The sequence below is a fragment of the Apium graveolens genome, chromosome 3 (assembly GCF_009905375.1).
Source record: "Apium graveolens cultivar Ventura chromosome 3, ASM990537v1, whole genome shotgun sequence".
Lineage (NCBI taxonomy): Eukaryota > Viridiplantae > Streptophyta > Magnoliopsida > Apiales > Apiaceae > Apium > Apium graveolens.
This window is the reverse complement of record NC_133649.1, coordinates 78,978,241-78,999,855: the sequence shown is the minus strand read 5'-3', so window position 1 is coordinate 78,999,855 and position 21,615 is coordinate 78,978,241. Positions and strand designations below refer to the sequence as shown.

The 21,615-nt window shown below is 39.8% G+C and overlaps 1 protein-coding gene and 1 pseudogene across 1 annotated transcript; both read right to left on the bottom strand.

Moving 5' to 3' along the window:
* Nucleotides 1-13,000, bottom strand: part of LOC141714372 (formin-like protein 18) — a 59,773-nt pseudogene extending 46,773 nt beyond the window's left edge.
* A 7,508-nt stretch (nucleotides 13,001-20,508) lies between these two features.
* Nucleotides 20,509-21,390, bottom strand: LOC141714371 (uncharacterized). Its single transcript, XM_074517892.1, has one exon. The coding sequence runs from the start codon at nucleotides 21,388-21,390 to the stop codon at nucleotides 20,509-20,511; it is 882 nt and encodes a 293-aa protein (XP_074373993.1).
* Between the last annotated feature and the right edge of the window lie 225 nt (nucleotides 21,391-21,615).

Here is a 21,615-nt window from a genome sequence, read left to right as displayed (position 1 = left end):
ACAAAGCTACATTCTGAAAGTCACTTTGATCGTCATAAAGACAAGATGGGTATTAGATACCAGAGTGATTGGCTTTAGTACAAGTGGGAGATTGAAAGGAATATGTCCTAAGTCCAATCATGTATTAGGATTTAGGAATAACTTCCTGTGTAATCTGTTTTGATTTCATTGATATTAATAAAAGACTTGTTTTGTTTTTATTACGGGCTTTATCTATTTAAGTGTTTAAATAAGATATACCATAGTTTAGAGTAAAGCTTTTTATGGATTATGATGAGATCATAATAGTGAGACCTAAAAGATGATAACAATAAACTTAAATAGTTCCTGGTCATAGGATTACTAACTGGTAATTAATAATCCGCAAAGATCGGTACATACTATGCTTGCTTCATTATGAAGGATGTCTGTTCTCATAGACATTTGTGTGGTGACACTATAGCTAGTATGTACGTGCTTATTATAGAATAAGTTCACTGAACATGACTCGCACAGCTGAACAACTGATGTAGTTCACTCACGTGTCAACAGTTGTTCACATAGTGATAGTTGTACAAGTATCCTTACACTTGAGGTCATCATAGTCATCTTGTGTACACTGAACTATGCTTTGGTTTAGTTCTTAGTCTCCAGGGAAAATTATTAGGGCTCTGCTGGGTATAGGAATTTGTACACGAAGATAGTGTATGATCAATAAAGGATCTACCCCTTCCAGTGAAGGAAGCGAATGTTCAAGGCTGATCCACTTATGCTAGTTCAGGAATCTCTGGCCAGAGTGAATGAAATTAGAAAGGAGTTTCTAATTTGCATAGAACTACGCATAGTAAATGGTAAGCAAGTGATTGAATTAGATAGGCTCGACACGAGATCCATGCCTTGTATTTAATCGGGACATTGTAGGGTAGAAGGAGTTTATTGTACGGTAACTATTCACTGAATAGGTTCTTGGTATTCTAAGCAGTGAATTCGTATTATCCGGATAGTCGCGATATGCTGAGAAGTATTACTCACGATGTAGAATAAATGTGATTAATTAATTAATCATATTTAATAAATTAGAGAATTTATATAAATAATGATAAAATAGTTTTATTATTATTTATTTCTACGACCGGCTTAATATTGAACCTACAGGGTCACACCATAAAAAGAGAATGATTTAATGGTGGAGGAATTAATTAATAATGGCTAATAATTATTTATTTATGAAATAAATAATTAATTGGAAAATTTAATAATTGATTAAATGAGATTTAATTGATTATAAATTAATTAAGAAAAGTTCTTAATATTATTAATTAAGAATTTAATTTTTAGAAATTAAATCAAGAGAGAGAATTATTTCTAAAGTGTTTAGAAAAAGGATTAATAATTAAAAGGTATTTTAATTATTAATGAGAATAATAAATGGGATAATAATAATAATATTTATGGGAAAATTTCAGCTGAAAATTTTGCCTATAAATATACTATTATAAACCCTATTTTTATTTGAACCCCAAAATTTTATAAAACCTAATTCTCTCCACCTCCTCCTCCTTCTTAACGTCGTTTTCTTGGTGGATACCGGTGGAGTGCTTCACGTTTGAGGAGCAGCTGCTAAGGATCTCCGATCGTTGCTTTTGGATCGCTATTAAAGGTTAGTAATCGATCCATATGTTTTTATCACGATTTATATGCTTTTATTTGGATTTTGTATGTGTAAAAATGTTTTACCATGCCTCCGCTGCGATTAAAAATCCAACAATTCTATGGTAATAAATTTCTGCGACTAGATGGTCCTCGTTATTGAAAGCAAGTAAGTTGACTATCAGGAAGAATGAAAGTCCTATATGAGGATGTTATTTAAAAATAATGGTAGTAGCAAGGGTGCAGGATCTAATAATGGAATTATAGCTTTAGAAAAAGGTAATCCAATGATTGATGAACCACTTGAGGGTGATAAGAAATCATCCTTAAAGGAATGGTTGGTTGAAATTTGAATTATGGGTCCTGGATGAGTCTAGAGTTCCTTAAATTGACCTGAATTATTAGTTGTTCAATGTAGATGGGTGATATAGCCACCCAAGTCTTGTAGTATATTAAAGTGGATGTGGTAATTGAGTAGTGATGGGAAGTTAGTCAGTTGCTGTTATATTGAGGAACTGTGCTACAGTGTTTAGTTTCTTGGTATTTTAGATTTCCTGAACTGTTGTTGATTCTGTTACTGTCATTGTTGCTATGATTGCTAGCGCTGTTAATGTAGATTTCTTTGTAAATGGACCCCGATATTAAAGACATGGGTACTGTGATTGGGCATCATTTTCCTGATACAGGTGCACCGTTTAAATGTGATATCTTTTGTCAAGTACTTTTGTTATGTTTTGAATAAACTCATTTATATATATTTCAGGAAAATACCACCCAAGCAAGCTACCCTGTCTAAAGAAAATGGTAGTAGTTTTGCGGAGGGTCCGATTATAAATGAAATTCTAGACTTGTGCAGCAACAACAGTTGCAGCTAATCCAACAGGTTCAGCAGCAGCAATTATTGTTGTAGCAGCAACAACAAGGAGCAAACCAAAGTGCTAGTTTCAAATCCTTTCAGAACGTTAACCCTCCTGAGTTTAAAGGTGAACCTAATCCAGTAGATGCTAGAGCATGGTTAAAAGAAATGGAGAAAGCCTTCAACCTCGCCCAAGTAAGTGATAATCTTAAGACTGATTATGCAAGCTACTTCTTAAAGAATGAAGCAAACTATTGGTGGGAGTCAACTAAGGCAATAGAGGGAGGAGGCCCTGTTCCATGGGCGAGATTTACCGAGTTGTTTCTTGAGAAATATTTTCCTGACTGTGTGCGGAGTCAAATGGAGATTGAGTTCTTAGAACTGAAGCAAGGAGACATAAGCGTAGCGGAATATGAGGCCAAGTTTACCGAATTAGCTAGATTTGTGCCAGACTATATAAGCTCTGAAGCTCAAAAAGCTAAAAGGTTCCAATAGGGGCTGAAACCTGAGATTCGGAGCGGAGTTATTGTCTTACAACTAAAGACTTATACCTCAATAGTTCAGGCAACCATGGTAATAGAAAGTGATCAGAAATTGACCGCCCAGGAAAAAGAAAGGGAGAAGCGGAAAGTGGATGTTATGGAAGAAAAACAAGATCAAGAAGAATTCAACCAAGGGTTTCAGAAGTGATTTGAAAAGAATACAAACAGAAGATTCAGGAGACAGACTTTATTCCAAACAGGGTCTGGTGCCCCTTCAGTTGCTTCTGTTCCAACCAATTCAGTCAAACCGGTATTGGATTGTACGTTGTATGGTGGGAGTCACAGTGGTCAGTGCAAAGGGAATGATAAGTGTTTTAGATACGGTCGTAAAGACCATTATGCGTTAGAATGTAATTCAGAAAGTCCAATAATCACTTTCTATAACTGTGGTAAAGTTGGGCACCTTGCTAGGAGTTGTAGGACCGTTACTCAAAGCAGTGTTGGAGGTAGTGTATCCCAAAGACCAATATCCAGTACGGCTAGAGCCAGAACCTTTAAGATAACCGGAGGATCCAAGGCTCGAGACTCGAATATAGATACAAGTATGTTTTCTCTTAACTCGGTACTTGTTAAGGTTTTAATTGATTCAGGAGCATCCTAGTCTTTTATACTTAAGAATTGTAACGTAAGAAAGACATTGCAAAGGTAATATAACAAAATAAGGAGCCTTTTCAAATTATACAAGCAAAGAAATCATTAAAATAAGGAAGTAAAGTATACCTAGTATGAGTAATGAATATGAGAGTTAGAAGAAATTCAGGTGGTAAATGAAGTTCCATGGATCCTTCCAGACGAATTACCAAGGTTACCTAGATTATGATATAGAGTTCATATTGGTTCAACACCAGAGTTGAGCCAGTGACAAAAGTCCCTTATCGTATGCCCCAGTAGGAACCAAGTAATCAGTTAAGGAAACTTCAGGATTGTGGGATGAAAGAATAATAAGACAAGGTGTATTTCGTGTTGTACACTGATGCGGTTTATAGAAGAGAAGAATGGATGTATGAAGTTAAGTGCAGATTATCAGAGATCTGAAAAGTTAACAAATAGGAGTAGGTAATCTCTGCATAGAATTGGTTATTTATATAACCTAATGAAAGAAACGTGTTAATTCTTAGAGGATGACCTAAAATCAGGCTACCGTCAGCTAAAGGTAAGCCCGAGGTCATACTAAAGACTGTGTCTAGAGTAAAGTATGGATATTGTGAGTTCTAATGAGGTTATTTGGATTAACAAATGCACCAGTTACGTTTAAAGATTTATTGATCAAAGTATATAAGGAATACTTGTGTAAGTGTAATTGTATTTATTGACAACATCCTCAGCTATTTAAAATCTAGAAAATTCATATAGAACGCTCAAGGATTTCCCTTCAAGGTTAAAAGGGGAGCAATTGTATGTTAAGATTTTAAGGTATGAATTATGATTGAGATTACCAAAAGATTATGGTATCCTATTAATAGTCACTCAAGCAACACTAGTATATATGATTAAGATCCCTGAGGAGTTAACAAAAGAATCGTAAAGAGTGAGGGTTGAAGTTTGAACAATTGAAGGTGAAAAATGAAGCCTCTGTATGGAGTTCATCCTCAGTCTAAGTTGATTGAAGAGTTAAAGGAATCATCGGATCCTGAACTAGTTCACTCAATTATGAATACAGAATAGTGATTGAGAAAGGTTAAAAGTAACTCATGATATACCAAGGGCGAATGCAGATTCGTATCGGAAGGATATAGATATAAAAGTTGGAGCATTGATATCGCTGGAAGTTTTGCCTTGGAAAGAAATAGTAAGATTTGAGCATAAAAGTAAGCTAAGCCCTAGAAATTCAGGATCGTGTGAGATATTGAGAGAAATAAATAAGTTATCTATAATCTAGTGTAGTTGCCATAGTGGCAGCACACTCCTAGTGTGTTTTGGGTCTTTGTGTCAAAGTAAGGTATTCTTTATTCTAGATCATAGAAAGCAAGACCTCAGGAATAAGTTTATTCTTATAGTGAATATGTTTTGGAAGAATTCCCGAGCAGGGGGGATCTACTTAGGAGTTAGAGTCAGATATGCTTGACAAATATCCTCACCTGTTTAGTTGGATCAGATTCTGAGGACATAATCTTTTTAAGGGGAGAAGAATGTAACGACTCATATACTTTTATATTTAATTAAAGTTTAATTATGGAATTATTAAATGAATAATATGTGTGTATAGCTTCTGTTAGCTAGGTGTTGTTTTACTTTTATCTATGTGTGTGAATTATGGTGTCCAGAGTGGTTCGTATAATTAATTATGGACTTGTATTGAATTGTTTTCACTTTTAAAAGTGGATTTAATACAAGTTTATTTGTGTAAATATGTGGATTGTTTCTAAAATTGTTTTTATGACTTTATAATTTTAATATTTATTTTTGGGATTTTATAAAATTTAGAAATCAATATATCATCAATTATTTAACCCTGTATGATTTTCTGATTGCATTTATTTGTAAAATCTGTATTTAATTCCCGAATTCTTTAAAAAAAATATGAAACTCATATTTATTTAAGTTTGGAATATTTCGGGAATTTTAAAATTATTTTGGGGATTTTTGAGATTAATTTCACCCGCGTGTTGTTTAGTTATTCGTTAAAGCGGGTATAAAATTGTGTTCCGGAAATTATTTTTAAATTATGAAAATTACGTATTTATTTACTTCGGGATATTTATAATATTTTAAAAGTATTTTCACGATTTTCCTAATCTCTTTTATTCGCAATTCGATTCGTTATATTGTGAATTTCGGAACGGGTTTGGGCTTGCAGTCGGTAATAGGGACATGTGTCAACCATTTTGGGTACGTGTCAAAATACTACTAAGCCTCTAGTTGCGTGTTAAGTGCAGATTGGATGATAAAAAAAAATAAACAAAACATACACAGAGACACAGCTTGTCTCTCATCTCTCTTTTATCAATCTCTCTATCACACTCACTCTTTCTCTCTGCTCTCGAACTCTCCTCCTGGTCTCTCCCTCTCTAATCTGTTCCGCTTGATTCTCTGTAGCTCTTCCCTATTTTGGGTTCTAGTCGAAGGACTTAAGAATTGCTATCGAGCTAAGATAACCTAGTGATCAGTCTACAAACGTAGTGAGGTTTCAATCGAAGAACCTGAGTGTTGAAGTCGAATCCAAGGTGACCTATTGGTTCGACGATAAAGCCTAAGCGTCCGAGTCGGCTCAGAGTCGATCATTAATAGTTGTAAAGCTCTACAAGGAAAGTACCCCTGACCATTCTTTTATGGTTCAGTACATATGAATAGCTAAATGCTTTATTTTCGTAATGGAACGGAAACATTTTAAGTTACGTATCCCCTGTAGTTATAAATCACTATTTTCAAATTGTTTTGGGGAAAAGTAACTTCGAAAGATACCTATCCCGAATGAAATGATTGCAACCCAGATTTCATATGTGTGCTGGTAAAATGAATGGTTTTGGGAATGAGATAGGTACAAGTGTTTTTGGAAACTGGATAAAGAGAGTGCTTTGATCCACCTAGGTCGTGGAATGTGTTGATACCCGTGGCAACACGGATGACAGGTTGATACCCGTGGCAACACGGATGACAGGTTGATACCCGTGGCAACACGGACGACATGTTGATACCCGTGGCAACACGGACGACAGGTTGATACCCGTGGCAACACGGACGACAGGTTGATACCCGTGGCAACACGGACGACAGGTTGATACCCGTGGCAACACGGATGACAGGTTGATACCCGTGGCAACACGGATGACAGGTTGATACCCGTGGCAACACGGATGACAGGTTGATACCTGTGGCAACACGGATGACAGGTTGATACCCATGGCAACACGGATGACAGGTTGATACCCGTGGCAACACGGAGGATAGATTGATACCCGTGGCAAAATGGACGAGTTAATGATCCTAGTCATGGGACAGTTGAGTTTAGAAATGGAAATAGTATGCTAGTTACTGAGGTTCAATTATACGTGTTTTTACTTGTTTTGTAGCAAGTTATAATATCTGTTCCGATAATTGCTTTATCATAAATTATTTTACTTGTTATTCATATAGTGGTACTGTTGAGCAATTGATTGCTCACCCTTGCAGAATGTTTTATATTTGTATTGCAGATACCTAGGAGATTCTTCCGCGGTAGTCAGGGTAGGGTTCCGGTTCCTTTCGTGTCAGGCTCCTCTGAGGTAATTGTGCTGGACCAAAAATGGTCTGTTGAGTTGCTGGGTTAGGTTAGTTATGTCAGGATTCTTTGCAATTAGTTGGGTTGGAATAGTTGTAACCTAAGTCATACTTAAACCTGGAAAAAGATCTTGGTAAAGAGGTTGTAATTATATTTTATCATTGAATTTTTTATCGTATGGTTGTTGTTGATGACGTCAACTCCTGACTCCGGGGTTGAGGCCGTCACATGCCCTGATAAAAATGATCGACATATTGCATTCTCATGTTATATTATAGTGAGAACATATATGAGAAACTTCAATTATTGACCAAAAAAATTTGTAAGTACTTGGAAGCATCAGCAGATCTTTGTGTCTCATCCCACAAACTTCCTTGTAATGCTCTAGTTAGCTTTAGCCAATGCAACAACTTCAATTTTTTGGTCTGATTTATAGTACGTGATAAGCGTCCTCCCCTTCCCGCACATGGGGGCGTAGAAGGGGGTGGAGGAGTAGAGGAATGAGGATATGCAGCTCCTGGTGGAGGGGGCGAAGGAGGACCTTGTTGATTTGCAACTCTTGCTGGAGGAGGACCTTGTTGAGTAGCAGATCCTGGCGAAGGAGGCGGAGGAGGATCGTGTTGAATTTTAGCTCCTGGTGGAGGGGGCGGAAGAGGACCTTGTCGACTTTCAGCTCCTGGTGGAGGGGGTGGAGGAGGACCTTGTTGACTTCCAGCTCCTAGAAGTAAGAAAGGAGGAGCAACTGCAGAAGGTACACGGGATGATAAATTGGAGGGATGATGAATTGGGAGCTGGAGGAGGCGCAGGCTAGGAAACCGGTGTAGGTGGAGGAGGTTTTCCCTTTAGAGATGAATCTTCCTTCAATGCGGGAGTAAAAGAAACCTGTGAAGATGAATTCGGAGGTAGAGGCTGGGAAACTGGTGTAGGTGGATGAGGTTTTCCCTCTAGAGTTGAATCTTCCTTCAATGGGGAAGTAGAATGAGAAGATGGTCACAAAACCCCACTGGATTCAATGGTTTGATCTTTCTCCGAAGTAGGAACTACAGGGGAAGAAAGTCCGCTTTTAATATCCTGATTATTCTTCCCAGGAACTGGAGGAGAAGTGTGTCTTTGTGGAGGAAGTGGGGGCGAGGTGGGAGGCTGCATATATTTGACAGGAGATATGACTTGAGGTTGATCAGCTGTAATATCTTTAGTATTATTTGAAGACTGAAAAGCACCTTCTGGGGGTTGTAGGAGAGGATGTGCAGATTTTACAGTTCTAGGCGTACAGTCTTTCAAAGGAGTTTGTGATGCATGAGTTGTTGTGGAAGGAGAAATATGAGACTTTCCAATTTTAATTGCTGAAGGAGGTGGAGGTGATACTGTTGCTGCTGAAGGGGATTTGGTTTTAGAAGAAATCTCCTCGGGAGGCTTCCTGGGTAGGAAAGTGTTGTGCATATGTTGTGTACTTGATGATTGCATGAACAAAACACCTTAGTAGATTTTATTTAGTGAAATAATGTAGCACTCGACGGATAAGAATTATAGTCCCGACGGATAACTCAATATAGTCCCGACGGATGATGACTTATTTATCCATCGAGTGAGTAGCTTATGTAATAATGAGTCTGTAGCACATTTCTGCATTCACCATTGTATAAATTCTATAAGTAGTATTCAAGTCATGTTGACTTTAATTAGATATGCGGAATAGGTTGATTAATTGTACATAGATGATGTCTTGTAATTCTGCATAAGTGAAATGAAGTCAAGTGCCAGTTTGCTACCCGACGGATAACCTACAATGAAGTCGACAGATGATCAAATAGACAACCCGACGGATGATCAATATCTCGACGGATGATCATGAACCCGATGGATGAAGAATTCAAACATCTGTTGACAGTGACAACACAGTCACATGCGTCGAGTGGATGCAAATGGAATGTGGTAGCCTATTCAACTGGGTTTTCGAGAACAAAGAAGCATTACCATTTACATGCTATTATGAAGATATTCAAAGATGCTGGAATAGAGTAATGAAGTAGCATTGTAATAAGATTAGATAGTTTTTGTTTTATTATCTTGTCTTATTACTTTGTAATCTTGGTGATATATAAACCAAGAAGTAGCAAATAGAAACAGAATCTGTGAGACAACAAGAGAAACATTTGTAAGCAGAATTCTTAGCATTTCTCTGTATTCTCAGCAGTTCAATATTTGTAAGCAGCTGTGAGCATTCTTGCACACATGGTTCTCTCGATATATAATATATATATCTCTGGTGGAATCATTCAAATCCACCAGAAAGTTTTTAAAGACTCTTGTTTTTAATTACTTGTGTTTTGATTCACTTAAGTTTTATTCCGGATTGTGCTAATCAATACACTTATATTTATATTTGAGTTAGAACATTTTATTTCAAGAAAAAGTTTCAAAAATTCCATTCAACCCCCTTCTGTAATTCTTGTTATATTGTTAAGGGACTAACAGAAAACAGCTGATGGAACATTCTCAAGTTCTTTTTTGTTAGCGTCAGGCAGTTTTGTAGGTAAAGAATTTATATCTTCAGAGGTTGATAGATGTGGAGACTTCTCTGGACAAGAAGGTGCATGTGGAGAAGGAGAAGACTCTGTAGAAGCTACTCTGAAGGAGGGCTGTGATGCTGACAAAGGCACAGTTCCTTCAGATTTGCACTTTATGGATTTTAGATTGGTCCTCTCTTCACTCATATCTTGAACTTGAGTCGGTCTATGTGAGGTCTCAGACTGTATCTTACTTTCGGGTGGTCTAGGCCTCTGTTGTTTATCTTGATACTTTTCAGGAATCAGCTGATGCAAAAAGGTGCCCGGTTCCACAGTTTTCTGAGTGTCAACATCTAGCTTCTCCTGGGAGTTATTTGTTGACCCAGTTATCTGCTGGATCATATCCAATGCAAAATCTTTATTTGGCGCTAACCAATCTACACTATTGAAAATCTCTTGGATTTTCGCAAATGCCTCCATGGGAGACCATCCTTTTCCTCAAGAAAAGACAAATCTACTGGAACTCTAGACGCAGCAGCATCTAGGGCTGTACAAATAAACCGCTCAACCGCTCGCAACCAAACCACATTTGCGGATAATCGCGAAACGTTTAAAAACCGCTCATTCGCGGTTTGGATGCGGTTTTAAATTTTTAAAAATCGCAACCGCAACTGCAACTCGCAACATATATTTATAATAAAATATATTTCCAAAAATATAGTTGATATCATATAAATTAATAAGTATACACATTTATCAACTAATCTTAGGTTAATGTTAAGACTTCATTTATCAAATTCACAATCATTATAAGATATATAACCAAACAAATGAAAAATATAATTAACATGTAATTTTTTTATCATTTTCTTTTTTTTTTCTCTCGCCTCCACATTTTTGTATGTTTTTAATATCCTTACTCCACACGGAGCATTAGTTTATATTTTATTTTTGAATGTAATTTATCACGTAACTTAAACTTCAATTTATTAATATTCCAAATTTATTTTTTTGCAAATTATTAATTATTTTAAAATAAGTGGTTGAACCGCAAACCGATCCGCAATAACCGCAAATTCGCAACCGCAAATGACGCGGTTAACCGCAACCGCAAATGCGGTTGCGGATGACAATTTTTTAAAACCGCTCTTCGCGGTTTGGTTCGACTTTTACCCCAAAACCGATCCGATCCGAACCGCGCACACCCTAGCAGCATCCATATCTGAGAAGAGAACCTTCATCCAAATAATCAAATTTTTAATACATAAAGTATATACATAAAGAATGCTTGTTTGGAAACAAAAGTACAAAAGAGAAATCCAGGCTTGTCAAGAATTTACATCTGCTCTGAAGTGCTTTTAAAATTGGTCCTTTTCATGCCACAATGTATCAATATGATTCCAGTCAAGCATTATAATATTTGACCTAACAAAAGCTGTATTAAACATGAGGCGTAACATCAATTGTTCTTGTTTTGTGTCATCGTGTAAGTTGATGCACTCAAGTACAACATCACTTTGAATGTGGCAATTGATATCAATTTTAACTAATTCACATTCCTCCTGCAGCGACAGATTTTGCAAATATTATTATAATTTTGAAGAAGTCCCAACAGTTGCAGTACATTCTATATTAAACAGAGATATTGAGGCAATGAACAAGGGGAGTACAACCTAGAAAGTTAATGTTCAGAAACATCAAATTTGAGACTAAAAACTCCTGCTGTATTTGTTTGACTTGGTAATTAACAACTAAATGTCATGCCAAGTAACATTTTTTATTAATGTTAATATTACAGGCTTATGAACTCCGTGGTACTGCTTACTGAGATCGGCATAAAAGAGAGGGATCAGATGAAAGGAGAGGAGAGGGTACATTCTCCCCACATGAACCAGTTGTGCACCGTGGTGTTCATGATCTAATCATATTAATTACATACTGAGTCTTTAAGACAGACATGTTGGCCTTCTTCAGTTGAAAGCATGACTAGACATTATACAACATATAGCAACCTTAAAAACTTTTTAAATTTCATACAGCTGACTGTTTTAGACATAAATAAATTGAACTGCGTACTTTGTACCCCTACAATAGATCTCAGCTCACCACTATCTAAGTCGGCCACAAACTACATGGATTATATTTTATATAGTTTGACGAATCCAAATAGACGACTATTTCTCACATTTGTTTGCAAATTTAGGGAAGCCTCTTTAATAATAGTTGCTTCATTGTTGAAGTGTAGGTTTAAAGTTGGAATATTCTGTTGGCTATTTACATTCTATGAATAACGATCAACTAAATGTTCTTTAGATAACAAGAGAAACACATAATAAAATTCATATTTAACACTCAAATACAGGAGGCCAAAGAAATTTCAGTTTATTGGGAAGCAGTCAAGATTATCTAGCACCAGATATCACTTTTTACAAATAGATACATGTCTGTCTTGGTAAAATAATAAAAAATCACATAGGTGGTAATAACAATCCAAGGACAGAACGGCCAAATTTACCTGCTTGTAATGTCGAACAGCCTTGCTTCGCTTTGGTGTTGAATATATAAGTTTAGCATTTCGATCAGAAACCTTAAAAGGCTCTTGTCCATATATTCGGAATATTGGCCGGCAACCTCCTTCTCCGTCAAAGTCAGGAATCATTCTGATAATGACGCAATCCAATGTGAGTTCCCTGTCCTTTGGGGGCCATTCCGGGACCACATTTCTCCTCGATACATATTGGAAATACCTTACCTGAGAAGGCATAGGATTCGTTGGTGAGCGAGCATGTAAAATTTTACGGGGAGCCTGCTTGTATACCATGTCTAAGGTCTTCTTCTCCCCATAATACTACTTGCTGTAAATTAAGAGTGCAGCCAACATGAAAGCCAGAACAGACCAACCACCCCAATCACAATGCATTAGAAGTACATTTTGTTGCCCCTGTGATAGCCAATTCTCACCTGATTGAAAAAAATGGTGAATTACCTCCACTTGGAGCAATGGACAACCTTTGTAATGCCGTGGGTAGTCTATTATAGTTATGTCATACTCGGCCAACGTATTAGCAATTTGGCTCGGTTCCCCTTCCTCGTGGAAGTTAAATACCAAGATCGAGGCTTCAGGGAAATGATCCTGAAGTTGATTAATAACACCTCCAACATAATTTTTATATTCTTTCCCGAGTATGGCTTGCAAAACAACAACCAAATACTCCACAAGCAAAATTTGACAACATAAATACTTAACCGTTAAAATTAAACCAGGCATTAACAATATAAAATCCTGAAAACATTATTAAGGGCACAAATTTATTGAGAAATATTTTCAGTTCCTTTAAAATAATTCAATCCTGTTCTGACTCATCCACGATGATATGGATAGAAAATACATCCCAAAAACACATTAAATGTTGCATTAATTACGCTTGGGCTTCTTGTCCGAAAAGTCCAATACAGACCTGTCTGGTCCAAGTTTCGTAGCAGACCTGTCTGGTCCAAAGCTTCGTAACAGGCCTATGACGGCCCAAATAACCAAGGCCCACAAGTAGAGGTCATCCAAGTCCACGAACCTGAGTTGTTCACGGGCTAGGCCCAATACAGCTGGAAGAGCAGAGATGTGTGTGTTCTAAACGGACTCGAAGTCCTACATAGAAGGTTCTGGATCTTCTTCCCCAAGAGGACTCCTAATTACCATCTAAGTTGGAGACTTGTCCACCAAGTCTCCTAACAGAAGTCTAACCCTAACCTCACCTCTATATAAAGGGCTCTACCCCTCAATCTAGAACTACGTTTTTGGCTTGATTCTCTACAACACAGAGATACGTAGGCATCTTGCAAGGATCGATAGTCCTGAACGCAAGAACAACCATTAAAGCTCGAAACTCACCAACCCTAGCATTAAATACTAAAGTACTAAGGCTTTCATTCCACAACATTTGGCGCCTTCTATGGGAAACTTACAACAACCATGGTGAACACACGGAGCAGAAACACTAGTGGGACAGATACTCATGTCCCATCGCGAACAATCGCATCAGCAGTAGAAGTATCACCACACTCAACTTATGCCCCCACCCAAGAAGGAACCCTAGTAGGGGCAACTGAGGCTCAACCACAAGGGACGAATCCCCCGGCTCCTCAAGGGACGAACCCCCAACTTCAGCAGATGCATACACTTGTGTACTCTCAACCCCTTGGGTATGAGTACTCGACAATTGTGACTACTAACCCCCCTTACGGGATGCCTCTATACCCCGAAGTTGGAGGGAGTGGACACCCTGGTAGGAGTGAAGCACAAGGGCGGATGCCCCAATATATATGTGGCTTGGATCCTATTCCGGAAGATCAAGAATTCTCTGGGCCTTATACTGAAAGAGTCTCTGAGTCATCGGATGACGATGTTGCTCCAAGAAGAAGGCGTGCTGGCAAGGAGCCGACGGCTGACACTGAACAACGCTCTAGGTGCACTCAAGGGATGAATCCCCAAGATGTTCAAGAGAGGATCAGGGTTCATGAAGCAAAGATTCAAAGGCTGAAGTGAGATCTGGAGACACATCTGGCCCCAAGACCCCCACTTAATCTAAGACGGAGAAATCCTCCTCCAATCATAGACCTAGATGGTTCAATATCAAGAAGGGCAGCTGCCCAAAGGGCTGATCCAAGTGATCTTATGCCCCTAGGTGATCCTGGTGATCCAAATCCACCATTCACTGATGAGATAATGAATGCTCGTATCTCAAGGAAGTTCAAGATGCCCACCATCAAAGCATACAATGGTACTGGCGACCCCGCTAATCATGTTAGGACGTTCTCTAACACCCTATTGTAACAGCCCGTAAACGACGCTATTAAGTGTCGGGCCTTCCCTCAAACCCTATCAGGCATGGCTCAAAGGTGGTACAGCTGTCTGCCCCCAAACTCTATTGGATCCTTTAAGGACTTGAGTCAAGCTTTTATCAAGCAGTTCATAAGAGGGCTACTCTACGCTCACTCCAAGGTATAGCTCGTGTCTCCCCCTTCTCAATTAATCGTTGCTCTAATAGTTTGAAGAGTAGGTTGGATGAGAGAGCGGACGAGTAACCTAGTACCGTCCATTTTGATGCATTTTATCACCGAAGTGTGCTTCGTGAGAAGGACGCCGAGGAGATTAAGTCGACTTACTCATGGCCCGACTGCTTGAGGGTTCGTAAAGCCAAACCAAGTGAGAGGGCATGCAATCTTTGCCACCAGAGGTTGTTTGTGTTCAAGGCGGCCCTTAACTCCGGGCTGAGGTTCCCTCTACACCACTTTATTCCGAGGCTTCTAGCCGAGCTGAAGATCCATCTGTGCCAGCTTTACCCTAACGGGTGATCTTTTATTAGGGGTGAGCATCGGTCGGTTTGGGCGGTTTGGAGGGTCCAAACCGAACCGAACCGAAATTAGCGATTTCCCTAAAATCCAATCTGAAACCAAACCGTTACGTGAAAAAACCAAACCAAACCAATATGTTTAAAACGGTTCGGTTCGGTTTGGTTTCAGTTTAAACCGTTTTTCCTGTAAAACAAAGTTAAAAATAAAATTAAACTTGAATTTGTAAATAAGAATCAAAATTTTGTATCATATTATAGAATTATATTTTCTATTATAATCATATTCAAAAATAATATATAAAAATAATGATTTTGAAAAATAAAAAAAGGCAAGAAGAGGAAAAAGATGCGACCAATTCTTATGCTTTTATTGAATAAAAATAAAAATAGTGAAAACATAACACATTACATAAATATTTATATCTTAGAATAAACTATATTATGATTAGTTCTTTTATATGTTTTAGTTTACACATATGTTGTACATTATAATTTTATTATTAATTGTACTTTACAAATATATGTATATTAATATTTTAATTTAAATATTCGGTTCAGTTCAGCTATATCGGTCGGTTTGGAGGTAAAAACCGAAACCAAACCGAAAAAGTTCGGTTTTTAAAATGTCAATCCGTAACCGAACCAAACCGTTAGTAAAATTTCGTTTGGTCGGTTTGGATTGGGCGGTTTCGGTCGGTTTGGCAAATTTATGCTCAGCCCTATCTTTTGTCATCCTATTTATAGTGAAATGCCATGACTTGGGCATCCCTTTGAGTGTTACAATGTTCCGTAGCATCTTCATGTTGAAGGCGTCTCCTATGACTAGGCCTGATTGGGTAGTGATTCAACACCGAGCCCACGTTCCTCAAATGGTGAACATCAGTTCCCTAAATGAATCAAACCATATCTGGAATAAGAAGTTCGTGGTTGTTGAGTGGAAGGACGGAGACTGGGGTGTATACTTCAGACGCGATTTTAGTAGCCCATTCGATAGCTCCCACTTTATTCTCAACCTTTCTGCTGTTGAGCTTCATGCTCGAGATCTTCTTATTGACGATGACGGGAGAACCCCTTATTGGGAGTTCATGACGGAAGTCAAGCTTGTCGAGGCTGGCCTTAGCTTCCTCTCCATGGAGGGTACTTATCTTTGTTTTCCCTTACTTTGTACAAGTTTATTCTTACATTTGTTTCTTTTCTTCTTATTTCAGTTGCTAAGGCTCTCGACGCCAAAGCCAAGCCGAGCGGTGCTGTTACGGGAAGGATGGCTAGGGATGCCATCAAGAAGGCCAACCATATCCCGAAGGTCCCTGCCTTCCTCGAGGCGTCAGGATCTGGCCTTAAGAGGACCAAGGATTTTGACGGGAGTGTCAGGACTCCTTTCGAGCCCGGTTGGGGTATTTCTTCCAATGACTCTATTTTCGGCAACCCGGCCCTTGCTCTCGAGTGGTCGAAAAACTGCATCACTCCTCCTGACCTATTATTCGTCTCTTCTGGTGAGAAACTCCTTGAGGCTGAGATGTTGGGAGCTCAAGCCCTCTATCAGGTATATTTCTCCTTGTGTAAATTTTTGTTTAAGTTCTCTTTTTTTTAGAACTTGGAAAATATTGTATGGATCATTCCTTGGGGGCTCGGCCCTTCTTAATTAAACTCATGTTTTCTTTGTCAGACTAATGTCTATTCCGTAGCGTCCTCGACTCAAGCTGTGAAAATAAGAGGTGACTACAACGCATTGCAAGATTCCATGAAGCAGATGACAATTTCCTCAAGGGAATGGGAGTCTAGGACCCATGAGATGGAGGGTAAGCTTGCCATCATGGAGAAGAAGTATGCTAGCTCGGAAGAGAAGAGGAAGAAGGAATGGAAGGACCTCGAGGTTGCTTATCATAGATCCACTAGGTTCACTACCATGATGGATGAGCACGATGACGAGATGCACCCCATTAACATGGCAATAGGTTGGAATATGGGAGTCAAAGATGCTCAAGGCGTATGGCCAGACGTGGTTGATCCAAGCCTTCTTTCTTGTCCTTGGCAGATGCCTGTTATGGACTTATCTGAGCAAACTTCCGGATCGGTGCCTTCGACTCCTTGTTTGAGGTCCCAGTCAAGCTCCAGCCACTCGGGTTTCGGTTCCGGCTCTAAGGGCAAATCCCCCTCGGGTAGCCCTAAGTCCAGGGCAGCCCTTCGAGGGAAGATGAGGGAGCCAATTTCGGTGAGCAGCGGTTCTTCTTCTGATGAAGGGTCGGATGGAGAGGGGGAGGATTCTTCTGACGAGTGAATGATATGTCCTTGCATGGCCTTGATTGTCGTATGTGGCTTTTATTTTCAGAACCCATTTATTTGAACTTTTATTGGTTTGTAACCTATTGGTCCTTCGGGACTTCTAACTTATGATCCTTCAGGATCTTTTATCTATGCATGTTTAATTTCATTTCATTCTTGTCTTTTATTTTTGGTAATTGGTCCTTCGGGACTTGCATTCTTTGGATGCTCGTACTTAAATAAATTGGTAGACAAGATGAAAGAAATAAACTTGCATAAATAGATAATATCTCTAAGAAATGGGTTCAACCCTTACATAAAATGGTTTCTTCGACCTTATTTATAAAACTAATGGTAAGTACTAGGAACTGGTAGTAAATGTCCTAAACATAATAAACCTTCAGGTTCGAAGCATGCCAAGTGCGAGGCACTTCATCACCATTCAGGGTCTCTAACTTGTAGGATCCTCGTCCCAATGTCCTCCTGACCTTATAAGGCCTTCCCAGTTGGGGGCCAGCTTGCCTCTCTCCCCTACTCCTGATGCCTCAATCTTCCTCAGAACCAAATCTCCTTGTTGAAAGAACCTTTCTTTAACCCGTCTATTGTAATAGAGAGAGGCTCTTCGTTGATGCTCTGCATTACGGGCGTTAGCTTCATCCCTGACCTCGTCAATGAGATCGAGAGCGAGCCTCATGCCTTCCTCATTTGTCTCTGGTTCGTAAGCTTCGATCCTAGGGGATCCATGAATGATCTCAAGGGGCACCACTGTCTCGGCTCTGTAAGCCAGCATGAATGGGGTAGCTTCAGTTGTCACTTTGTAGGTGGTACGGTATGCCCATAGTATAGGCAGCAACTCATCCACCCAAGTGTTTCTCGAGCGTTCCACCCTTTTCTTAAGTCCATCAAGGATGATCCTGTTAGCAACTTCCGCTTGCCCATTTTCCTGAGGATGTGCAACCGAGGTGAAGCGAAGTTCTATGCTGTTATCGTTGCAGTACTCTCTGAACTCTCCATTATCAAATTGCTTACCATTATCCGTGATAAGGATGCATGGGATTCCATATCAGCATATCATATTCTCCCAAAAGAATTGGGTAATTTGCTTGGTGGTTATCTTGGCTAGTGCCTTAGCCTCAATCCACTTTGTAAAGTAGTCTATGGCTACCACAATGAACTTTCTCTGTCCGATGCCATGGGAAATGGTCCAAGTATGTCCATTCCCCACATTGCAAAAGGGATGGGTGTGTTGATCGACGTAAGCCTCTCTGGGGGCTGTCGTACTATCGGATCGTGCCTCTGGCACCTGTCGCACTTCTTCACATAAGCCTTTGCATCAGCTAGCATAGTTGGCCAGTAAAATCTCAACCGAGTTATCTTGTGAGCGAGGGCCCTGCCCCCCAAGTGTTGTCCACAAATCCCTTCACGGGCTTCTTTAAGTGCCTCATCTGCTTCAAGAGGTCTTAAGCACTTCAAGTACGGAATAACAAATGACCTTTTGTAAAGAAAGCCTTCAATCAATGAGTATCTTAACGCTCTAACCGACATCTTGCGTGCTTTTTGGGCGTCATCGGGGAGCCACCCAGTTTCTAAGTGGGTCTTGATCGGGTCTATCCAACAGCTTGCCACACCAACCGGTGCTATCAGATTTATGACAAGAATATTAGGGGTCTTCAAGACCTGGAAGTAAATAACTTCTCGGATAGTTCTCGACTTCAGACGAGGCGAACTGGGAAAAGGCATCTGCCGTAGTGTTCTCCTCCCTCGGAACATGTTCTGCTTACCATTCATCGAACTGAGTCAGTATTCCCTTTACAACTCTCAGGTACTTGGCCATAGTTTCATCCTTGGCTTCAAACTCTCCATTAACTTGAGCAACTACAAGTCTTGAGTCTCCGCAGACCTTCAGTTTTTTGGCCCTCTCGGCTCTAGCTAAGCCTAAGCCAGCTATCAATGCTTCATATTCTGCTTTATTGTTCGTAGTTGGGAAGTCCAATTTCAAAGCATATTCAATCATAAACCCATTAGGGCTTTGCAAGACTAGGCCCGCACCACTAGATTTTGTTTTGGACGCTCCATCAAAATGGAGAACCCAATACTCTTTTAAGGTTGTTTCTTCATCCTTCTCCTTCTTTCCTTCTTCTGGGGTTACTATCTCCTGCCCCCCGACTTCTTGGTCGTTGATGGTGCATTCGACCACGAAGGCTTATACTTGATATTAAACTCTCCTAACTCAATCGCACCTTGATGAGCCTTCTACTGGCCTTCGGGCTATGAAGTATATTTCTCAAGGGTTGGTCCATCTGGACTTCGATCTTGTGAGCCTGAAAGTATGGTCTTAACTTCCTCGAGGCCGTGATGAGAGCAAGTGCAAACTTCTCCGTGGTGGAGTAATTCAACTCTGCTTCGTGGAGCACTTTGCTTACATAGTATATAGGTTTCTAGAGCTTCTGCTCTTCCTTCACGAGGACTGCACTCACGGCTTGTTTAGATACCGCGAGGTACAAGTAAAGAATGTCCTCCGGACTTGGTTTAGCCAACAACGGGGCTTCAGTTATGTACTTATTTAGTTGTTCAAAGGCTTCTTGGCTCTCAATTTTCCATTCAAAGTCCTTCACCTTCTTAAGGGTTTTGAAATAGGGCAGGCATTTGTCTTCAGACTTGGAGATGAACCTCCCTAGAGCTGCAATTCTCCATGTCAGCTTCTGAACGTCCTTGATGGAGCGTGGTGGCTCCATGTCTAGGATGGCTTTGATCTTTTCGGGATTGGCCTCTATCCCCCTCTTAGAGACCATATGACCCAAAAATTTTCCAGACCAAATGCCAAAAGCACACTTGGCTGTGTTTAACATCATCTTGTGGCACCTTAGCACTTCAAATGCCTCTCTGAGGTGACTAATATGATCGGCCTTGCTTAGGATTTTTACTAACATGTCATCGACATTGACCTTCATGGCCTTCCTAATTAGATGGGAAAATATCTTGTTTACCAGTCTTTGGTAAGTAGCTCCTGCATTCTTAAGTCCAAAAGCCATAACAAGATAACAGAATACACCAAAGTTAGTTATGAAAGATACCTTAGGGGTGTCATCCTTATGTATTCTGATTTGATTGTAACCACTGAAGCCATCCATGAAGCTTAGCATCTCATGTCCAGCAGTGGCATTGATCAGGGTATCAATCCTTGGTAGGGGTAACCGGCTTTGGGACAAGCATCATTCAAATCAGTGAAGTCAATGCACATCCTCCACTTTTTATTGGCCTTCTTGACCATTACGGGGTTAGCCAACCATTCAGGGAATTGCACTTCCTCAATAAATCCAGCTTCTAAAAACTTCTCGACCTCCTGCTTAATGGCTTCCAGCCTATCAGGGGCATAAGTTCTCTTCTTTTGCTTTACAGCCTTCCAAGTTGGATCAACGTTCAACCTATGAGTTATAAGGTTTGGGTCAATCCTAGGCATATCAGCTGCTGTCCAAGCAAATACATCATTATTTTCCTGGAGGAAAGTTGTCATTCGACCCTTCAAGGGCTTGTCCAGAGATGCCCCCATGTACGTGACCTTCTCCGGGTCTACGAGGTCTAAAGGAATTGGGACCAAGTCCTCGGATGGCTTTCCTCGCAGTTTGTCATTTTCTCGGATATCCATGTCTTCTATGGGGAGGATCTGCTCCCCTGTTCCATCGGGCCTAAGTGCTGCAACATAGCAACTGCGGGCCATCTTCTGATCTCCCCTTGCTTCTCCAGGACCATTCCTAGTAGGGAACTTCAGTACCATGTGGCAGGTTGAGGGCACAGCCTTAAAAGAATGGATCCCTATTCTACCCATGATAACATTGTAGGTAGAGGCTGCCTTGACAACCTGAAAGTTCAACATCTGTGTGGTCTCCCTGGGCTCTTCTCCGATAGTTACGGGAAGTTGTATTGCTCCTTCGACTTTGTATTCCACATGGTTAAACCCGTAAATGGGTGTGTTGGACGGAGTTAGCTGAGAATCATTGTAGCCCATCCTTATGAACGTATCATAGAACAGAATGTCTGGAAGCTCCATTGTCCACTAGGACCCTCATAACAGGGTAATTTCCAATTATCGGAGTGATAACAAGAGGATCATCCCGAGGAAATTGATAAGTGGCATTTTATACCACTTAGAACGTCTTATAACGGCTTGAATTGATGTCTTGAACTCGAGTATTTTGTGTATTTAACGCATTTTCGAGTGTTTTTTGCATTTCAGGGTATAACTTGTTTAGATAGGAGAATTTCATCAAAATAA